The sequence below is a fragment of the Podarcis bocagei genome, assembly GCF_964188305.1.
Source record: "Podarcis bocagei genome assembly, chromosome: 5".
Taxonomy (NCBI): domain Eukaryota; kingdom Metazoa; phylum Chordata; class Lepidosauria; order Squamata; family Lacertidae; genus Podarcis; species Podarcis bocagei.
In genome coordinates, this window is record NC_138129.1 from 91,986,488 (window position 1) to 92,005,170 (window position 18,683).

Here is an 18,683-nt window from a genome sequence, read left to right on the forward strand (position 1 = left end):
CCTTTACCTTACCTCAGGGTTAGCAAAATTGGTGCAGAGAAGCTGAATCAATTCTTTGCATCTCTGCAGTGGTAGTTATAGTTCAGATCCCAGTGCCGGAACTAAATTTGGGACACTGAGGAACTGAGGCATATAACAGTGAGAAGAGATTAAGTTCTAGGCTCAGTGGTTTAGACCACAGGTATCCATGACTGAGCTGATGATGTTAAATTCTTGAGAATAATCTTTTGGAGAATATTCTCGATTAATGAGAATATTAGAGAATTTTCATTTAAAATAGGAGAATATTCATTTTAATGCATTGAAAATGATACAATTAGTTAATATACATGTTTATTAATGGGTAAACCTGCTCAGATGGTAACCAAAAACTGTACAGATACTTTTATTCAGTGGTGCAATGTAGTAAATTTCCATTCTTAGATTTTTTTTGCACCAGACTGAAACCGAGAATTCAGCGTGAATGACTCACGTTAATCACTAAGCCTGCCACTAACTGTATATCTACCATCGACTTTGAATTCTAATTATGTTGTGTATGTATGAAATGTAGCTTTTAAAGTAAAAGGAATATTTTTTTAAAAAAAACTCAGGCCAGCTATATGAGCACGTTCTTTAATAAGCATATCTACCTGGTACAGTATTTTCAGTGCAACACAAAGAAAATCAAGATAAAGTTTACAATAAATGCTATTATTTCCAGGAAATAAAACACAAGTAATCAGTAACGACAAGTTACAGAACATCAGAAATGCCAATGTTGAATTACACAATGCCCAGTAATGTAAGTCAGGGCCGGATTTAGGTCTGATGAGGCCCTAAGCTACTGAAGGTTATGGGGCCCTTTATATGTCCAGCTGTCCTTTGTCAACAACAAATTGTCACTGGTTTTTGTGTTGAATATATGCTATATGGCAGGGATGTCCAACAGGTAGATCGTAATCTACTGGTAGACTGTGAGGGGTCTGTGGTGGATTGTGGGCACCCCTCCCCCCATAAAGCTCAACAAGCTTAGCTTCCTAAAATAAGCACAACAACTTTGATAGATCACTGCCAGAATTTTTTTATAGTGGGAGTAGATCTCAAGTCTCTTGAAAGTTGGACAGGCCTGCTATATGGTAATTTATGGACCTAACAGGTATCTAAACGGGACGCGGGTGGCACTGTGGGTTAAACCACAGCGCCTAGGACTTGCCGATCAGAAGGTCGGCAGCTCGAATCTCTGCGACGGGGTGAGCTCCCACTGCTCATCGAAAGCACGTCAAAGTGCAAGTAGATAAATAGGTACTGCTCCGGCGGGAAGGGAAACGGCGTTTCCGTGAGCTGCTCTGGTTCGCCAGAAGCGGTTTAGTCATGCCAGCCACACGACCCGGAAGCTGTACACCGGCACCCTTGGCCAATAAAGCGAGATGAGCACCGCAACCCCAGAGTCAGTCACGACTCGACCTAATGGTATCTAAAGCCATTTGCACATAACAAAATATGTATTTTATCAAAGTCATTGTTGAACTTATATTTTGGAAACGTACATCCAGGGGTTTTTTTCTCCTTTAAATTTTTTGGGGGGCCCCAAGAGAGTGGGGCCCTAAACTATAGATTGTTTAGCTTATACGTAAATCCGGCAGTGCCCCCCCCCCTAGCTGCATTAAAACCGTGTTCGTGGAAGACCATCTTACTCGGCTACGAGGGATCGCCAAAGATAGAAGAAGAGAAGAAGTTTCGAGCGCGCCGCCTTGCCTGGCGACCCTCTTGCCCGGAGGCGCTGCGGGAAGGAGGCGCCTTCGAGGGCGGCGCCCTCGGGCGGGAGGAAGTTTAAGCGCCGGGGCGGTGGAGGTGGAGACCGAGAGGAGAAAAGCGCCCGGGCTGCAGCCGCTGCCCAACAGAGCGAACGCGGCGAGGAAGAAGAGCTCGCCGAGATCGCCACCTCCTTCCCGGGCTTGTTGTTGCGCTCGCCGCTCTCCTTCGCTGCCTCCGCCGCCCCTTCGAGCACCGGCCAGCCATGGGCGGATCGGGATCCAGTTTGCTCGACGAGAGCAAGTGCACCTACATCCGAGGTAAGCCGGGGCTGGCCAGGCTCGGGAACTGGGCAAAAAAAAAGGAACTTTGCAAGGAAAAAACAAACCCCAACTTTGGGGAAAGAAGTGTGCGTTTTTACGCGCGCGCTTGGGGCGCAAGGGGTCGTGTGAAAGCCTTGCGCCAGGCAGCGAGGAACTTTTCCAAACTCGCGTTTGGAAAGTGGATCCCCCTCGGCGCTGCCACGCGCTCGGCTGGGCTGCCAGCTTCCCTGGAGCTTGGAAGTGCGAAAGCGGCATCCTGCCGAAAGGAGGAGCGTCGACTCTGGAGATGATCCCTGGACCTCTCCAAGGATGGAGGAGGGTTGTGTGGTTGTTGCGTGCGTGCTATTTCGGGGCCGATTCCGGGCTCTTTTAGCGGTTTGGCTCTAAATAGCAGCGGACACGGATAGCAGCTGACACGCACGTGGGAAGGAGACCATGCGGAGAGGCGATCGGGCTCCAGGCGGTTTGTTTTGCTCGCCGTCTGAACATAACGCGTGCAGCGCGATCCTATGCGTTTTCACGCTCGGGCGAAGCAGGGTTTGCTGCCCGTGAGTGTGTTAACTTTAACTTGGGCGTGAGTCCCATAGAACTCAGCAGGACTTACTTCTGAGTAGACCCGGACCGTGGCCTAGGATTCTCCCCCCACCCCCGTTGCACCCTAAGTTCCGCGCAGTCAAATCTGGGTTCAGGTGCCGGGGTGGCGGATCGAGGCGCAAACCAGCTAGAAATATATACAGTACATAGGAGAAAGTGGTGAGTGGAGGAATTGGACAGAGAGGTGCTACTTTGCTATTTACAGTCTGCAAATGGAAAAAAAGAATGGTAGATTTGTGGCAGCTGTGCAACGGTGGAATTCTGATACTTGGTGGAATATATAGCACTTACCTGTTATAATCATCTCTAGGGAGGGAAGAGGCAGCTTTGGACTGAGTACTGTAATTATAACTTAACCCTATAATGCGTTTTCTCATTGCTGCTCAAAACCCCCTAAAGGAGATTTTAGACATTGCTTCAGTTACTGCGACCATTTATCAGTTAGTTAATCCATTAGTAACATCTTGATAGCTAAAATACATTGAATAAAAGTGTTCATACAAATTGCAGATAGGAAGCAAAACCAGGATTCCCTTCTATACAAGACAGAAGATAAAGGCTTGCTGTAGGACAGGCATCCCCAAACTCGGTCCTCCAGCTGTTTTGGGACTACAGTTCCCATCATCCCTGACCACTGGTCCTGTTAGCTAGGGATGATGGGAGTTGTAGTCCCAAAACAGCTAGAGGACTGAGTTTGGGGATGCCTGCTGTAGGATAATGCCCGCTGCTTTATTTTTCTTCTTAGATGTAGATTTCTTTAATTGGGTGACCACGCCACCAAAATATGCATCCCATTGATGTTGCCCCTAAGCAGCTGCTTTCAGAGTATTTCATCATGCACCAAAACATCAATAAAATAATTTCATTTACATGAAAGCAAACCAGACACCTGAACAACGTAACTTAGCTCAAAAATCCAATTAACAGTGAGCTACTGTATGGGGTAGGGACGCGGGTGGCACTGTGGGTTAAACCACAGAGCCTAGGGCTTGCCGATCAAGTAATAATAATAAGAAGGTCGGCGGTTCGAATCCCCGCGACGGGGTGAGCTCCCGTTGCTCGGTCCCTGCTCCTGCCAACCTAGCAGTTCGAAAGCACGTCAAAGTGCAAGTAGATAAATAGGTACCACTCTGGCGGGAAGGTAAACGGTGTTTCTGTGCGCTGCTCTGGTTCGCCAGAAGCGGCTTAGTCATACTGGCCACATGACCCGGAAGTTGTACGCCGGCTCCCTTGGCCAATAAAGCGAGATGAGCGCCGCAACCCCAGAGTCGGTCACGGCTGGACCCTTTACCTTTACCTTACTGTATGGGGTGTTAGGAGAGAGGCGGTACCTCTGTTGGGGACATATTGTGCTCCTACTTGGGGTGGTTTGTGTTGGTTCCCATCCTGCACTCAGCCCCCACCTATGGCTCCTAGGTGCTGTCAGTGTGCAACACCCTGGGAACAGTCTTGCTCGGTCGGCTAAATCAGGTGATGGTAGCCAACAGGTTTCAAACCCTTGGTGTGTTAGGGACTTTGTGAAGACAGGCTCTGGTAGATTGTGTGGACAAGACCAGTCGTGGGTCCAGTTGTCAAGAAGGCAGTTTCTGCATTTGCTGTAAAGGGAAGTTGGGCACAGATGGGGCTCATTGACCTCGAAAGGTAGCCCACAATGGAGAAGGAAAGCTCTGATGCGAAATCTCTGCAGCCTTGTGGGATATCTTTGGGAGAAGAAAATGCTACGGTGTAAACCCTACCCAAATCCAGAGTCGCTAAGACAGTTGGAGGACGGTACACTTCCTCCTGGCAACTCCAGCAGCCAAGCTGGTGCCAAAATATCTCGCTCTGCTTTCCTTTGGGACCACATCAGCAAGGCTGAGAGGGAGGTCTTGTCTTCTGGGCAGCCCAGGATCTTACATTATTATAAATTTTATTAGTATTTTTCACACAACAACAACACGAAAAATAACAATACACAAAACACAAAAACCAGCATACGAAAAAACAAATCCATATCTTACAAGTTAATAATTGTTGTTGTTTAGTCGTTTAGTCGTGTCCGACTCTTCGTGACCCCATGGACCAGAGCACGCCAGGCACTTCTGTCCTCCACTGCCTCCCGCAGTTTGATCAAACTCATGCTGGTAGCTTCAAGAACACCATCCAACCATCTCATTCTCTGTCGTCCCCTTCTCCTTGTGCCCTCCATCTTTCCCAACATCAGGGTCTTTTCCAGGGAGTCTTCTCTTCTCATGAGGTGGCCAAAGTATTGGAGCCTCAGCTTCACGATCTGTCCTTCCAGTGAGCGCTCAGGGCTGATTTCCTTCAGAATGGAGAGGTTTGATCTTCTTGCAGTCCATGGGACTCTCAAGAGTCTCCTCCAGCACCATAATTCAAAAGCATCAATTCTTCGGCGATCAGCCTTCTTTATGGTCCAGCTCTCACTTCCATACATCACTACTGGGAAAACCATGGCTTTTACTATACGGACCTTTGTTGGCAAGGTGATGTCTCTGCTTTTTAAGATGTTGTCTAGGTTTGCCATCGCCTTTCTCCCAAGGAGCAGGCGTCTTTTAATTTCGTGACTGCTGTCACCATCTGCACTGATCATGGAGCCCAAGAAAGTAAAATCTCTCACTGCCTCCATTTCTTCCCCTTCTATTTGCAAGGAGGTGATGGGCCCAGTGGCCATGATCTTCGTTTTTTTGATGTTGAGCTTCAGACCATATTTTGCGCTCTCCTCTTTCACCCTCATTAAAAGGTTCTTTAATTCCTCTTCACTTTCTGCCATCAAGGTTGTGTCATCTGCATGTCTGAGGTTGTTGATATTTCTTCCGGCAATCTTAATTCCGGCTTGGGATTCATCCAGCCCAGCCTTTCGCATGATGAGTTCTGCATATAAGTTAAATAAGCAGGGAGACAATATACAGCCTTGCCGTACTCCTTTCCCAATTTGGAACCAATCAGTTGTTCCATATCCAGTTCTAACTGTAGCTTCTTGACCCACATAGAGATTTCTCAGGAGACAGATGAGGTGATCAGGCACTCCCATTTCTTTAAGAACTTGCCATAGTTTGCTGTGGTCAACACAGTCAAAGGCTTTTGCATAGTCAATGAAGCAGAAGTAGATGTCTTTCTGGAACTCTCTAGCTTTCTCCATAATCCAGCGCATGTTTGCAATTTGGTCTCTGGTTCCTCTGCCTCTTCTAAATCCAGCTTGCACTTCTGGGAGTTCTCGGTCCACATACTGCTTGAGCCTTCCTTGTAGAATTTTAAACATAACCTTGCTAGCGTGTGAAATGAGTGCGTGTGAAGTTAATAATACAAGTGAAGTTAATAATACAAGTTAATAATATAAACACTAAAAAGAAAAACAAACATTGACTTCCACCAATCTCACAGCACCTCCTTTACCTCTCATTGTGTCTTCCTGTTTTCCTTATCATCTCTATCCTAGCATCTAGATATAAATCCCTCTTTCTTATCCTTTCACTTCACAAGGTTATTCCAGACTCAGCCAGATTTCTGTCCTCAGACCTTGGCTTTTAAGGTATTTATTTAGGCACTCCCATTCCTTTTTCATTTCACTTTCTGGTTTTTGTCTTATTATATCTGTCAGTTTGGCTAATTCTAAATATTCTGAAAGCTTACATAACCATTCCATAACCAATGGTTATAGCGCAGGACCTTCTTACAGACCACCCAGGTTTGTGCCCCAGGGAGGTCACTTGGGTGCTAATAATAATAATAATAATAATAAGAATAACAAGAATAAGAATACCCCCCATCTGTCTGGGTTTCCCCATCCATTCTGGGCGGCTCCCAACAGAATTAAAAGCACAACAAAGCACCAAACATTAAAAAGTTCCCTAAACAGCGTGATTTCACCCCCAGAGCGGCGCACTCCATTGTCCCTTGAGGCATTCAGATGCCAACAACACTGTTGCAAAACCCCTTCTGAATAGATATGCCTTAACTAGCTTTTTAAAAGAGATTGTCAGTGATTAGGGTGGGAGTGCATTCCACAAAGAAGAGGAGGAGTTTGGATTTGATATCCCGCTTTATCATTACCCTAAGGGCTAACATTCTCCTTTCCCTTCCTCCCCCACAACAAACACTCTGTGAGGTGAGTGAGGCTGAGAGACTTCAGAGAAGTGTGACTAGCCCAAGGTCACCCAGCAGCTGCAGGGGGAGGAGCGGAGACGCAAACCCGGTTCATCAGATTACAAGGCTACCGCTCCTAACCACTACACCACACTGGCTCCAACAAAGCTGTTGTTGCCACCAAGTAAAAGAAACCCCAGCTGCATATTTGCCACCTGCCTGACTCTAAGATCTCTGAGCAGGTGGGGATGCATAGAAGAGGATACACCCCTTTCAGTCCTTTCTGTAACATCATTGAGTGCAGAACATAGTGCTTTACAATTCTGACCACTTTGCTCGTGACAACCCTTTGAGGGTTTGTATTGCAAAATGTAAAGTATTGCACTTGGGCAAAAAAAATGAGAGGCACAAATACAAGATGGGTGACACCTGGCTTGAGAGCAGTACATGTGAAAAGGATCTAGGAGTCTTGGTTGACCACAAACTTGACATGAGCCAACAGTGTGACGCGGCAGCTAAAAAAGCCAATGCAATTCTGGGCTGCATCAATAGGAGTATAGCATCTAGATTAAGGGAAGTAATAGTGCCACTGTATTCTGCTCTGGTCAGACCTCACCTGGAGTACTGTGTCCAGTTCTGGGCACCACAGTTCAAGAAGGACACTGACAAACTGGAACGTGTCCAGAGGAGGGCAACCAAAATGGTCAAAGGCCTGGAAACGATGCCTTATGAGGAACGGCTAAGGGAGCTGGGCATGTTTAGCCTGGAGAAGAGGAGGTTAAGGGGTGATATGGTAGCCATGTTCAAATATATAAAAGGATGTCACATAGAGGAGGGAGAAAGGTTGTTTTCTGCCGCTCCAGAGAAGCGGACACGGAGCAATGGATCCAAACTACAAGAAAGAAGATTCCACCTAAACATTAGGAAGAACTTCCTGACAGTAAGAGCTGTTTGACAGTGGAATTTGCTGCCAAGGAGTGTGGTGGAGTCTCCTACTTTGGAGGTCTTTAAGCAGAGGCTTGACAACCATATGTCAGGAGTGCTCTGATGGTGTTTCCTGCTTGGCAGGGGGTTGGACTCGATGGCCCTTGTGGTCTCTTCCAACTCTATGATTCTATGATTCTAGGTAGGCCAGGCTGAAGCAAAGCTGGTATGGATTTGGCCAGTCTTTGGATGAGAGCCGACGATGGCTCCATTTAGGAACAAACAGAATTATAATATATAATTATTTGAAGACATATTAAAATGAAGGAGGGTATGCAGACTGGCAGTAGGTTAATGTTTCCAAGAAATGTTTAGTTAAGCCCAAAACATATCCAAAGAACTGCATCATGCTCTAATACAGGGGTAGGCAACCTAAGGCCCGGGGGCCAGATGCGGCCCAATTGCCTTCTCAATCCGACCCGCGGACAGTCTGGGAGTCAGCGTGTTTTTACATGAGTACAATGTGTCCTTTTATTTAAAATGCATCTCTGGGTTATTTGTGGGGCCTGCCTGGTGTTTTTACATGAGTAGAATGTGTCCTTTTATTTAAAATGCATCTCTGGGTGATTTGTGGGCATGGGAATTCGTTCATATATATTTTTTTCAAAATATAGTCCGGCCCACCACATGGTCTGAGGGATGTGGTGGACCGGCCCACAGCTGAAAAAGGTTGCTGACCCCTGCTGTAATAGGACATTGCAGGTTGATCACTCTGGTGTGCAAAAAAAGAAAAAAGTGTTGCTATAGCTTCCATTGAAAAGCAGAGATGGACAAATGCAAAGTTAAGATAGAGATGTAGTTTAACATGTAGGGATGAGATTCCTTCTGTCCAAATTCCTTTTTCTGCCAAATTAGTAAAGGGATGAGGGCTCTCTCCTGTTTTGCGTTAGATGACTGCTTGTGCTACCTACTGCCATTACGGAAATAATGCAACTTGCATTCTGCACCAAAGGAAACTGTATTTTGCCCCCATGCGAGTCAAAACCAAAATACACACTGACAAGAAAGCTGATGGAGGGGTGGGGGGGTGGGAATAATAATTTAAAGAGTTAATGGCTGAAAACATCAGTATAAATCAGTATTTTTTTAAATATATAACCAAAAGGGAGTGTGCTGTTGAAGCTTAGATTGGTCAAAGGAGGAAACGTATTTAAAACGAGCATATTAGTTAAAAGGATGTTGAAGAAGAAGAAGAGTCAAAGGTGTCAAATCTCTTCAGGATGCTGGGAGGTGATTTGAAACCATAATAATAGAGGCTTAGGTGAATTTACACCGCAGATTAGGAAACGAGCGAATAAATCCAGAACGATGCCAGCCTGGCTAATAAGCAGAGTAGCGGAAGTTATCAAAGGCAAGGTCGCTGCTTTTTAGAAGTGGAAATCTTTTGCTCATAGGAGGAAAACAGAAAGGAGCCTTAATGGTAAACTGACAAGAGCATAAATAGGGAAAACGTGAATTTGAGGAGCATATTACTGAAGAAAAACACTAAAGCTGCTAACAAAACTCTTTAAATGCATCCTGAGCAAGAGACCCCTGTGTGGAGGTGTGGTTGGACCTTTAGACAAGGAAGGAGTGAAATAATGATTAAAGGAGACGAAGGAAATTTCAGAATGACTCTTTGCCTAAGCCTTTGCTGTGAAAGGTGTTGGATAGATACTCATGCCTGAGCTGCTTTTACAGGGCGTGTTTGAGTCAAATAGAGGTGGAAAGAAGGAAGGTTCTACAACTCGGTGACAGATTAAAAGTGCACAAGCCACATTCCAGGTGGCGTAGGCCCGATAGCTCTTTGAGAACCGAAATGTGACATTGCTGATCTCCTACAAATAACATGCAATTATCAGTAATACTGGGCTCCTTACTGGAGGATTAGAATGTAGCCAGCATGATGCTCATTTTTTCCAAGAGGGTACCAGGAAATTACAATCCAGTTACCTTAATGCTTGATCTAGATATATAGACCATGGGTAGGCGAACTAGGGGCTGGATCCGGCCCAATCGCCTTCTAAATCCGGCCCATGGACGGTCCGGGAATCAGCATGCTTTTACTTGAGTAGAATGTGTCCTTTTATTTAAAATGCATCTCTGGGTTATTTGTGGGGCATAGGAATTCGTTTCCAAAATACAGTCCATCCCCCACCCCAAGGTCTGAGGGACAGTGGACCACCCCCCTGCTGAAAAAGTTTATTGACCCCGATATATATGAATCATTAAGTACATAGAGGAACATGTCTTGCTGAGGAAACAGCAGCATGGTTTATGCGAAGGGAAGTGTTATGTCACGAGTGTGGCTGTTGAGAGTGTCAACAAGTGTGTCAATAGAGACAATCTCAAAGGGGTCATATACTTGGACTTTTGAAATTCCTTTGTACAAAGTGCCTCACCAGAGATTCCTGAGCATTCGCTGTCTTGGGGTACAAGAACGGGTGCTCTTATGCGTCAGTAAGTGGTTAAAAATAATGGAAAGCTGAGTATAGGAGTAAGCAGACAGTTCTCAAAACAGAGAGTAGTGCTCCCCTACAAAAAGATCTCTGTTGAGACTGATAGTCTTTTATTTTTCAACCAATAATCTGGCATCAAGGATGAATAGTGAAGTGGCCAGTTTCGTGGACAACAAGGGCAGATTGGGATGAGCTCTGAAAGGATCCCTCCAAACCTGGGTGAATGGGAAATAATAGCAAATGAGGTTCAGCGCTCGTTAGTGTGACATGATGCAGGTTGTGATAGGGGAAGATTTTTACAGTGGTGCCCCGCAAGACGAATGCCTCGCAAGACGGAAAACTCGCTAGACGAAAGAGTTTTCCGTTTTGGAGGTGCTTCACAAAACGAATTTCCTATGGGCTTGCTTCACAAGACGACAATGTCTTGCGAGTTCCTGCTGGTTCCCCCCCTTTTTCTAAGCCGCTAAGCCGCTTATCAGCTGATCCGATCAGCAGATAAGCCGCTAAAAGCCGCTAATAGCGCTAATCCGCTAATCCGTCAATGGGCTTGCTTCGCAAGACGAAAAAACCGCTAGACGAAGAGAATCACAGAACGGATTCTTTTCGTCTTGCGAGGCACCACTGTACTTATAAACTGATGAGGTCTGAACTGACAGAGGCTAAGCAAAAGGGAGATATAGTCATTGTGGTGGACAACTCAATAGAACATCAACCCGGTATATATTGGTGACTAAGGTCATTGAAAATAAGAGCCTTGACTTTAGCCCCAATAGCTACAGAGAAACTCCAGCTCTATTGAATATACCAGTTGCATAATTTCTTATTCTGTCTAGTTCTGCAGATTTTTATGACTTAGATATATACTGCTTCTGGTAGTCTTTTAGAGAAGTATGCAGCTGTTTATATTACTTACTTAGTTATTTATTGCAGTTATATCCCACGTTACCATAAGGACTGGAAACTTGCTTTTAAAGAAAAGAAAGCTGCTCTTGGAAACCTGAATTTTGTATTAAATACCACAAATGTATCGGTGGAATTGCAAACATTCATTTGCCCCTAGACCGGAGCTTTCCAGATTTTTCATGTCAGTGACACACTTTTTAAACGTGCATCATTTTGTGACACAGTACAGTGGTACCTCGGGTTACATACGCTTCAGGTTACAGACTCTGCTAACCCAGGAATAGTACCTTGGGTTAAGAACTTTGCTTCAGGATGAGAACACGGCGGCAGCAGAAGGCCCCATTAGCTAAAGTGGTGCTTCAGGTTAAGAACAGTTTCAGGTTAAGAACGGACCTTCGGAACGAATTAAGTACTTAACCCGAGGTACCACTGTAATTCAGTTTTACTAGCAAACCCTCGGGTTACATACGCTTCAGGTTACATGCACTTCAGGTTACAGACTCCGCTAACCCAAAAATAGTGCTTCAGGTTAAGAACTTTGCTTCAGGATGAAAACAAAAATCATTACAATTTGGAAGACAATTGGACTTCTTTATTGGATTGGATTTGATATGTTAATTGGATGTTCTTATTGGAAAATTAATAAATAAATCGTGCTCTGGCGCCGCGGCGGCAGCAGGAGGCCCCATTAGCTAAAGTGGTGCTTCAGGCTAAGAACAGTTTCAGGTTAAGTACGGACCTCCGGAATGAATTAAGTACTTAACCCGAGGTACCACTGTAATTCAGTTTTACTAGCAAACTGGCGGGCTGCTGGCTCCCTTTCTAGCCCCGCGGGGAGCGTTCCCGCAACACACCTACACACTGCGGCCGACACTAATGTGTTGTGACACATAGTTTGGAAGGTTCTGTCCTAGACAAAGACTGGTTCAATGGGTTACTACTCTAGGTAGGCAAACAGAGGACTTTCAATACTTCATTGGAGTCTTGCTTTTAGTTCCTCATTTTGTTCCTGTGTTACTGTTTGCAGTATACATGTCACACACACACAGAGGGGAATTGGGAAAGGCGCACATTTATGCTACTTGCACTTGTTTGCAAGTAGATCTATTTCAGCAAGTGCACCATGGCTGCTCTAAAGACGTGCAAGGGGTGTGGAATAGTTCTTCGCATCAGTTGGAATCGGCCTTAAAGAGTGAAGTTGCATGGTCACAATCCAGCTGCAGTCGTTTCCAGTCCTGTTAGTCTGAATGGTAAAATTAAGCACATGTTTAAACCTTTGCCTTTGAAATCAACGAGGCTTAAAAATGCTTAACTTTGGCTGCAATGCGTCTTGATGTTTGCTGCGTTTTATTAAATCAGTGGACAAAAATATACTGTATGGCCATAAGACTTTTCCCCCGGTGCATAAAGATCTTAGCATGTGTGATTTAGCCTCAGTAAATAGGATGGTTGTTCATGAGAACCAGGTTGTTCATCAGTGCATATAGCTGAACCTCAAATAGTCATCTCAGCTTTGAATGATATGGCTTGAAATATAAAGGATGCCTGAATTAAGCATTTTATTTAGGGTTACCAGGTTGTTACATGCACAGTTATGGTGTCTGTTTCTTTAAAATACCTGCAGTGCCAGGAAGCTATGCAAATGGCATATTTCCTACCAGTTCCTTTGCTTACCCTTCCTTTGTACACATTGTCCTGTGGCTGCTTTTAACAAACTGGACTCCATCTCTGCAACTTTAGCAAGCTTACATATATGTGAAGCTTATGCAAGAGATACGGGAGCCGGTGAGAACACCGTTTCAGGTGGAAGAAAAGGAAAAAGTTTCACAAAATACAAAAATCAAGATAAGATGCATTACTGGTTACTTTGCCCTTCAGCAAAGATCTTGCATCGCAAAAATACAAAGTTGATCCTTGTTGAACCAGTTGGAACAAAAATGTCAGCAAAAATGTCAGAAACCAGCCACCAGATGTAAACTTTCATTATATTGCAACCTGATTGTAACAAAAGCTTGTAGAAAGAGAGGTAGACAGCTTCTCCATATTTCATATGTTACAATGCAATCTGAATCAAGTCTACTTAGAAGTAAGTCTTACTTAACTCAGCTGGGCTTACCCTTAGGTAAGTTGGCCTTTCTGCTTGATGTTACGCATAAACTCAGACGTAAACTCCAGCAGATTCAGGTGGAATCACTCTTAAAGTAAACACAAAAGAATTTCAGCTGAAATCAGCAAGATAATTTTGAATTAAGGTCAGGGTGTGTGAGAGAATGCATTCATTCACCTGGTCTGTGAAATAACACCTGTCAATTTGTGTAAGATTTCTTCAACCGTTCTCATGGTGAAAATCCACATATAACTTACCTGAATTCACCCTAACTCTCAGAGGCAAAGTTTATCCAATGAAGGCATTTTGAACATTTAGGGTCTTTTTCTGCCTTCTGATAACTTTTAGGTACCGGCTATGCTCTCTCAATTTGTTTCAAGGACTAGGGACCTGTTTAAAAGAAATAAGTAAACTGTCTGTGGACAAACACTGGAGAGAAGAGCACCGCAACCCCATAGTCGCCTTTGACTGGACTTAACCGTCCAGGGGTCCTTTACCTTTACTTTTTTTACCTTAAAAGAAATCCTTAGCTACGTGAGTTTCAGATATGAGTATGCAGGCAGGAGTATCCTGCAATCTTTAGACTTCATGCAGCCTAATTCCATCCTGTAAATAAATAAGCAAAATCAGAAGATGTCCACAAACATGCTGGTGGAAATACAGGGTTTTTTAAAAAAATTAAAAAACCCCTACTTATCTGTTTATTATTTGATATTTAAACAGTACGTCAGTTGTGATCCCAAGGTGGTTTGCAATCCGAAACCTCAAAATAACAACATTCAACTACTAGTTTAAAAACCACTTTAAAATATGAAATAACAATACCTCGGATGGACATTGGTTCATTACAGCTGGCTTTATCATGCTAAAAGGTAAAGGTAAAGGGACCCCTGACCATTAGGTCCAGTCGTGGCCGACTCTGGGGTTGTGGCACTCATCTCACTTTATTGGCTGAGGGAGCCGGCGTACAGCTTCCGGGTCATGTGGCCAGCATGACTAAGCCGCTTCTGGCGAACCAGAGCAGCGCACGGAAACGCCGTTTACCTTCCCGCCGGAGCGGTACCTATTTATCTACTTGCACTTTGACGTGCTTGCAAACTGCTAGGTTGGCAGGAGCAGGGACCGAGCAACGGAAGCTCACCCCATTGCGAGGATTCGAACCGCCGACCTTCTGATCGGCAAGTCCTAGGCTCTGTGGTTTAACCCACAGCGCCATCCGCGTCCCCTTAAATTGCTACCAAAAGCCAAATAGTGAAGGCATACCTCCAGTGGAAGCGAAGACTCTTATTTTGTGTCACAGTCCGATGGGCTTCACCCCCCAACAAGTCAGAAAGGTGTTCCCTTCTAATATATGGGCAGGCTGGTAGAGAGTGAAACACCACTTCAAGAATTTAGGTCCTAAATTGTTTAGGGCTTTATAAATCAATGTGGACACCTTTTGAGTTGGGCTTGGCAGCGTCTAATAGGAAACCCTTTCTATCAGGTCCCTGTATGGACTTCCTCCACCCTGCTTTCCCCCCCCCCAACGTCCTTGCCCAATATTCTAGCTTTTGGTACCTTTCCACTCCCTTAACTTCAAGTTCTTCAATCAGCTCTACCTGTTTGATCACTTGTTGAACTTGCTTCAAGGGCAGGCGAGGCTTGTCTTAAGAAACACATTGTCAACAACCGTCTTTCATGTGTTATCTCAAACCTACTTCCATAAACGCTTCCGCCTCCTTCCCTTGTTCACGCAATGGCATTGACTCACTACTTTTGCATAATCCTTGTCTCTTCCTTCCTCCTTCTTGCCTGTGAGATAATTTAAATTCTGTGGTTTTCAAGGATAGGGACCTTTCACCTTACAAAGCAGTACACTCAGATCGGCGGTACTTTGTAGATTTTTGGTTAATAAAAATCAGAATTTCCAAGATTCTGTCACGCACCAGTGTGATTAAGAAACAGAATCCTGGATGAAGCTACATGGCAGTAATTGGAATCTCAATGGAGTAGCGGATGGTTTAGCCCTCATCCCATGTTTCCCTCCTTTCTAAGTGATTTATTACCATTTACTCCTATACAGAAAAGTAAAGGGTTATAACTTGGAGAGTTTGCCATTACCCCACACCTGCCAACACAAAGATGTGCTGTGTCTCCCAACAGCTCTTGCATAAGACTAGTACCCTCCAGATGGGATGCGGGTGGCTCTGTGGTCTAAACCACTGAGCCTCTTGGGCTTGCTGATCAGAAGGTCGGCGGTTCGAATCCCAGCGATGGAGTGAGCTCCCATTGCTGTGTCCCAGCTCCTGCCAACCTAGCAGTTCAAAAGCACACCAGTGCAAGTAGATAAATAGGTACCACTGCAGCAGGAAGGTAAACGGTGTTTCCATGCACTCTGGTTTTCGTCACGGTGCTCTGTTGCGCCAGAAGCAGTTTAGGCATGGTGGCCACATGACCCAGAAAGCTGTCTGTGGACAAACGCCAGCTCCCTTGGCCTGTAAGAGAGATGTGCACTGCAACCCCATAGTCGCCTTGGACTGGACTTAACCGCCCAGGGGTCCTTTACCTTTACCTAGTTCCCCCCGGATTCTGATGGATGGCAGCTCCATCGACCCCAGCCATTGTTGCCAGTGGTGAGAGATGATACAACGTGGAGTCCAAAACTTGAAAGCACCAGGTTGGTGAAGCTACAGCAGAGGATTCTTTCTTCCATGTATTCCTCTCATCATAATGATGGGAATTTTGCTAAGACATTTGCTATTTTGGAACGCCTTGTTCTATACCAGTGGTTCCCCCCATTTTCCCCCCTCTGCGGCACACTTTCAAACCAAATTTTTATGGATAAGGAATACATTTAAAAACAAAAAGAAACAACTCCTAGCAGTACTTGATTTATAATATAGAACACAACTACTTTATAAAAGGATCCTGGGGCATCCACAAAGTATAAGACAATGCAGCTACATAAGAACATGACTTATTCTCAAAATATAAACAAGTGTTTCACCAGCACTCTGTTCAAACGGCGATTCTGGATCACAACTAGGGTTGGCTTCAGTATCACTTTTAGGTCTTGCTCTCATGTTGAAAATATATCTAACCATATTCTGCAAATAAAATATTATTTTGATACTATAGTCTTTTTCTTCTTCTTCTTCTTTGGCAATCACTCATGGCGGAGTAAGATTGTCTTCCATGAATACGGTTTTAGCAGTGGCTCCATAAGTGAATGTGGAGACCAATTCTGGATCAACACATCCTTCCACAGTGGGGGCATAGGTTTCTGGGCAGGAGTTGATCACGGTGAGGGTTTGCCAAGCGTGCCTTCCTCTTAGCACATTTCTCCCTTTCGTCCTGAGTTCGAGCGTCTTCAGAACCCATGACACCTTTGGTAAAGGCTGTTCTCCAATTGGAGCCCTCGCAGGCTGGTGTTTCCCAATTGTTGGCGTTTATACTACATTTTTTTAGATTTTACCTTGAGAGAGTCTTTAAACCTCTTTTGCTGACCACCAGCGTTACGCTTTCCATTTTTAAGTTTGGAATAGAGCAGTTGCTTTGGAAGACGATCATCAGGCATCCGCACAACATGACCAGTCCAACGAAGTTGATGTTGAAGAATCGTTGCTTTGACGCCTCTGATTTTTGTTTCTACCAGTACACTGGCATTAGCTCCCCAGCCTTCCCAAGTGATGTGTAAAATAGTATACTGAAATGTTTAAATGTTTCTCTGATTGTCTGTGAATCTTCCCACCATGTTTGCCATCCTCTTCTGCCACACCAGTGTGGCACACCACACCCTTTGAGAACCACGGTTTTGTACAGATGGGAAACAATTTAAATCTGTTTTCTGAGAGAAAAGCACTGTTACTTACCACATTAATACACGAAAGCCTGTTCTTTCTGGGGAAAGCTACAGCTGCCCTCTGATATGGCCCTACACTGTAATTTGGTTTAAGCACTTGAAACCACAAAGCCATAAATCATAACAGCAGATGAAATATTAGGGTCGGTGAGAAGCAACTGTTATTGCTTGGGGGGGCGCGCACCCCATTTCAGGTTTACACCTGTGGGACCTAAAGCCAACTGTTTGAAGAAATTGTCTAGCACAAATATATTGCCTAGCTTTAGTCTGTGTAATTACAAAGAGTCCACACACACACACACACACATACACACACACGAGAACAGGAGTAATTCCTTCCTGACTAGTATTTCTTCTGAGGAGATTTCTTCTTCTAGAAACTGACCATTGGGGCCACATTGAGGCCATTTGGCATTATCACCAAAGAAGGCCGCAGTGCACCTGGAAGAAATTCAAAGGGTTGCAGGTGCTGATTTATGCTAGAAAAATTTCACACAGCCATTGCAGTCTGCTTGACTAAGTATAGCCTGCAATTTGGTGTGTCCCTAATAACATTTAAATGGGTGTGTGGCTCTAAACAAGTGTACAAACAGTTTAGGGTGGGTCAGTGCTGCACTGAGAGAACAGGGCAAAATGATCAACAACGAAAAAGGTTGAATGTCAAGAAAAACAACCTTGGCAATTAGATCCTAAAGTCTTCAGCGGAAATGAGTCCTTGCAGCATGAGACATGCCATATTGAAGCAATAATAATAATAGGATCTTGTTCCTTCTGTGCACATAGGAGAGTGGGAAAATGATAGGGCAGAGCTTGCAAAAGTGATTAATGTTAATTTTTGCCATACATTGTGGTTTGAGTGCTCGGCCAATATCATTTAGCCTCATAACCTTACAAGATACCTTCAAAGAAGGTCGCTGCTCAGTTTGGTATTGAGATTAGGGATGGCCAATAACCAGGTTCGGTCTCTGATATCTTTAGGGAGGACTGGGAATGTACCCTGGTAAAGGCAAAGGTAGAGTATCCCTGGATGGTTAAGTTCAGTCAAAGGCGACGATGGGGTTGCAGCACTCATCTCGCTTTCAGGTTGAGGGAACCAGTGTTTGTCCACGAACAGCTTTCCGGGTCATGTGGCCAGAAGGACTAAATCGCTTCTGGCGCAATGGGGCACCGTGACGGAAACCAGAGTGCATGGAAACGTCGTTTACCTTCCCGCCACAGTGGTACCTATTTATCTACTTGCACTGGCGTGATTTCGAACTGCTAGGTTGGCAGGAGCTGGGACAGAACAACAGGAGCTCACTCCATCGCAGGGATTCGAACCGCTGACCTTCTGATCAGCAAGCCCAAGAGGCTCAGTGGTTTAGACCACAGCACCACCCACGTCTCTGAGCAGAGAGTCAGAGCTGGATGGACAGCTTGACTGCTGTTTAAAGTGGCTTCCTGTCTTATAAACAAATTATGTGGAAATAAACTCCCACAGGTTTTAGTGGAAGCTCCAGTGTGCAGCCGTAATTTAGGAAGAGCCCTCCCCCAAGTAAAGAGCATGAACATCTGATTTGATTTGACCCTTGAGAGTTGAAGCTAAATTCCGCTTAAAATTAAGATCCTCTCTTTGCTTTGCGCCATCTCTCAAGAACGTCCGTTGGAATCAAATGCCCTTTCACAGTTGACTTGCA

At 44.8% G+C, this 18,683-nt stretch overlaps 1 protein-coding gene and 1 long non-coding RNA gene across 2 annotated transcripts in view; one reads left to right on the top strand and one right to left on the bottom strand.

The window, feature by feature from the left end:
- The first annotated feature begins 1,850 nt into the window (after positions 1-1,850).
- NIBAN1 (niban apoptosis regulator 1) overlaps positions 1,851-18,683 on the top strand; it is a 107,933-nt gene continuing 91,100 nt past the window's right edge. Inside the window, exon 1 of the mRNA XM_081194341.1 lies at positions 1,851-2,054. Coding sequence (XP_081050467.1) covers positions 2,000-2,054 — 55 coding nt within the window. The 5' untranslated portion in view covers positions 1,851-1,999. The remainder of the gene's footprint in view (positions 2,055-18,683) is intronic.
- On the bottom strand, positions 12,047-13,553 carry LOC308587185. The gene is made up of 3 exons (XR_014008276.1): positions 13,424-13,553; positions 13,176-13,254; positions 12,047-12,302 (listed from the first exon to the last, which is right to left on the bottom strand). It is a non-coding gene; the product is annotated as an uncharacterized lncRNA (long non-coding RNA).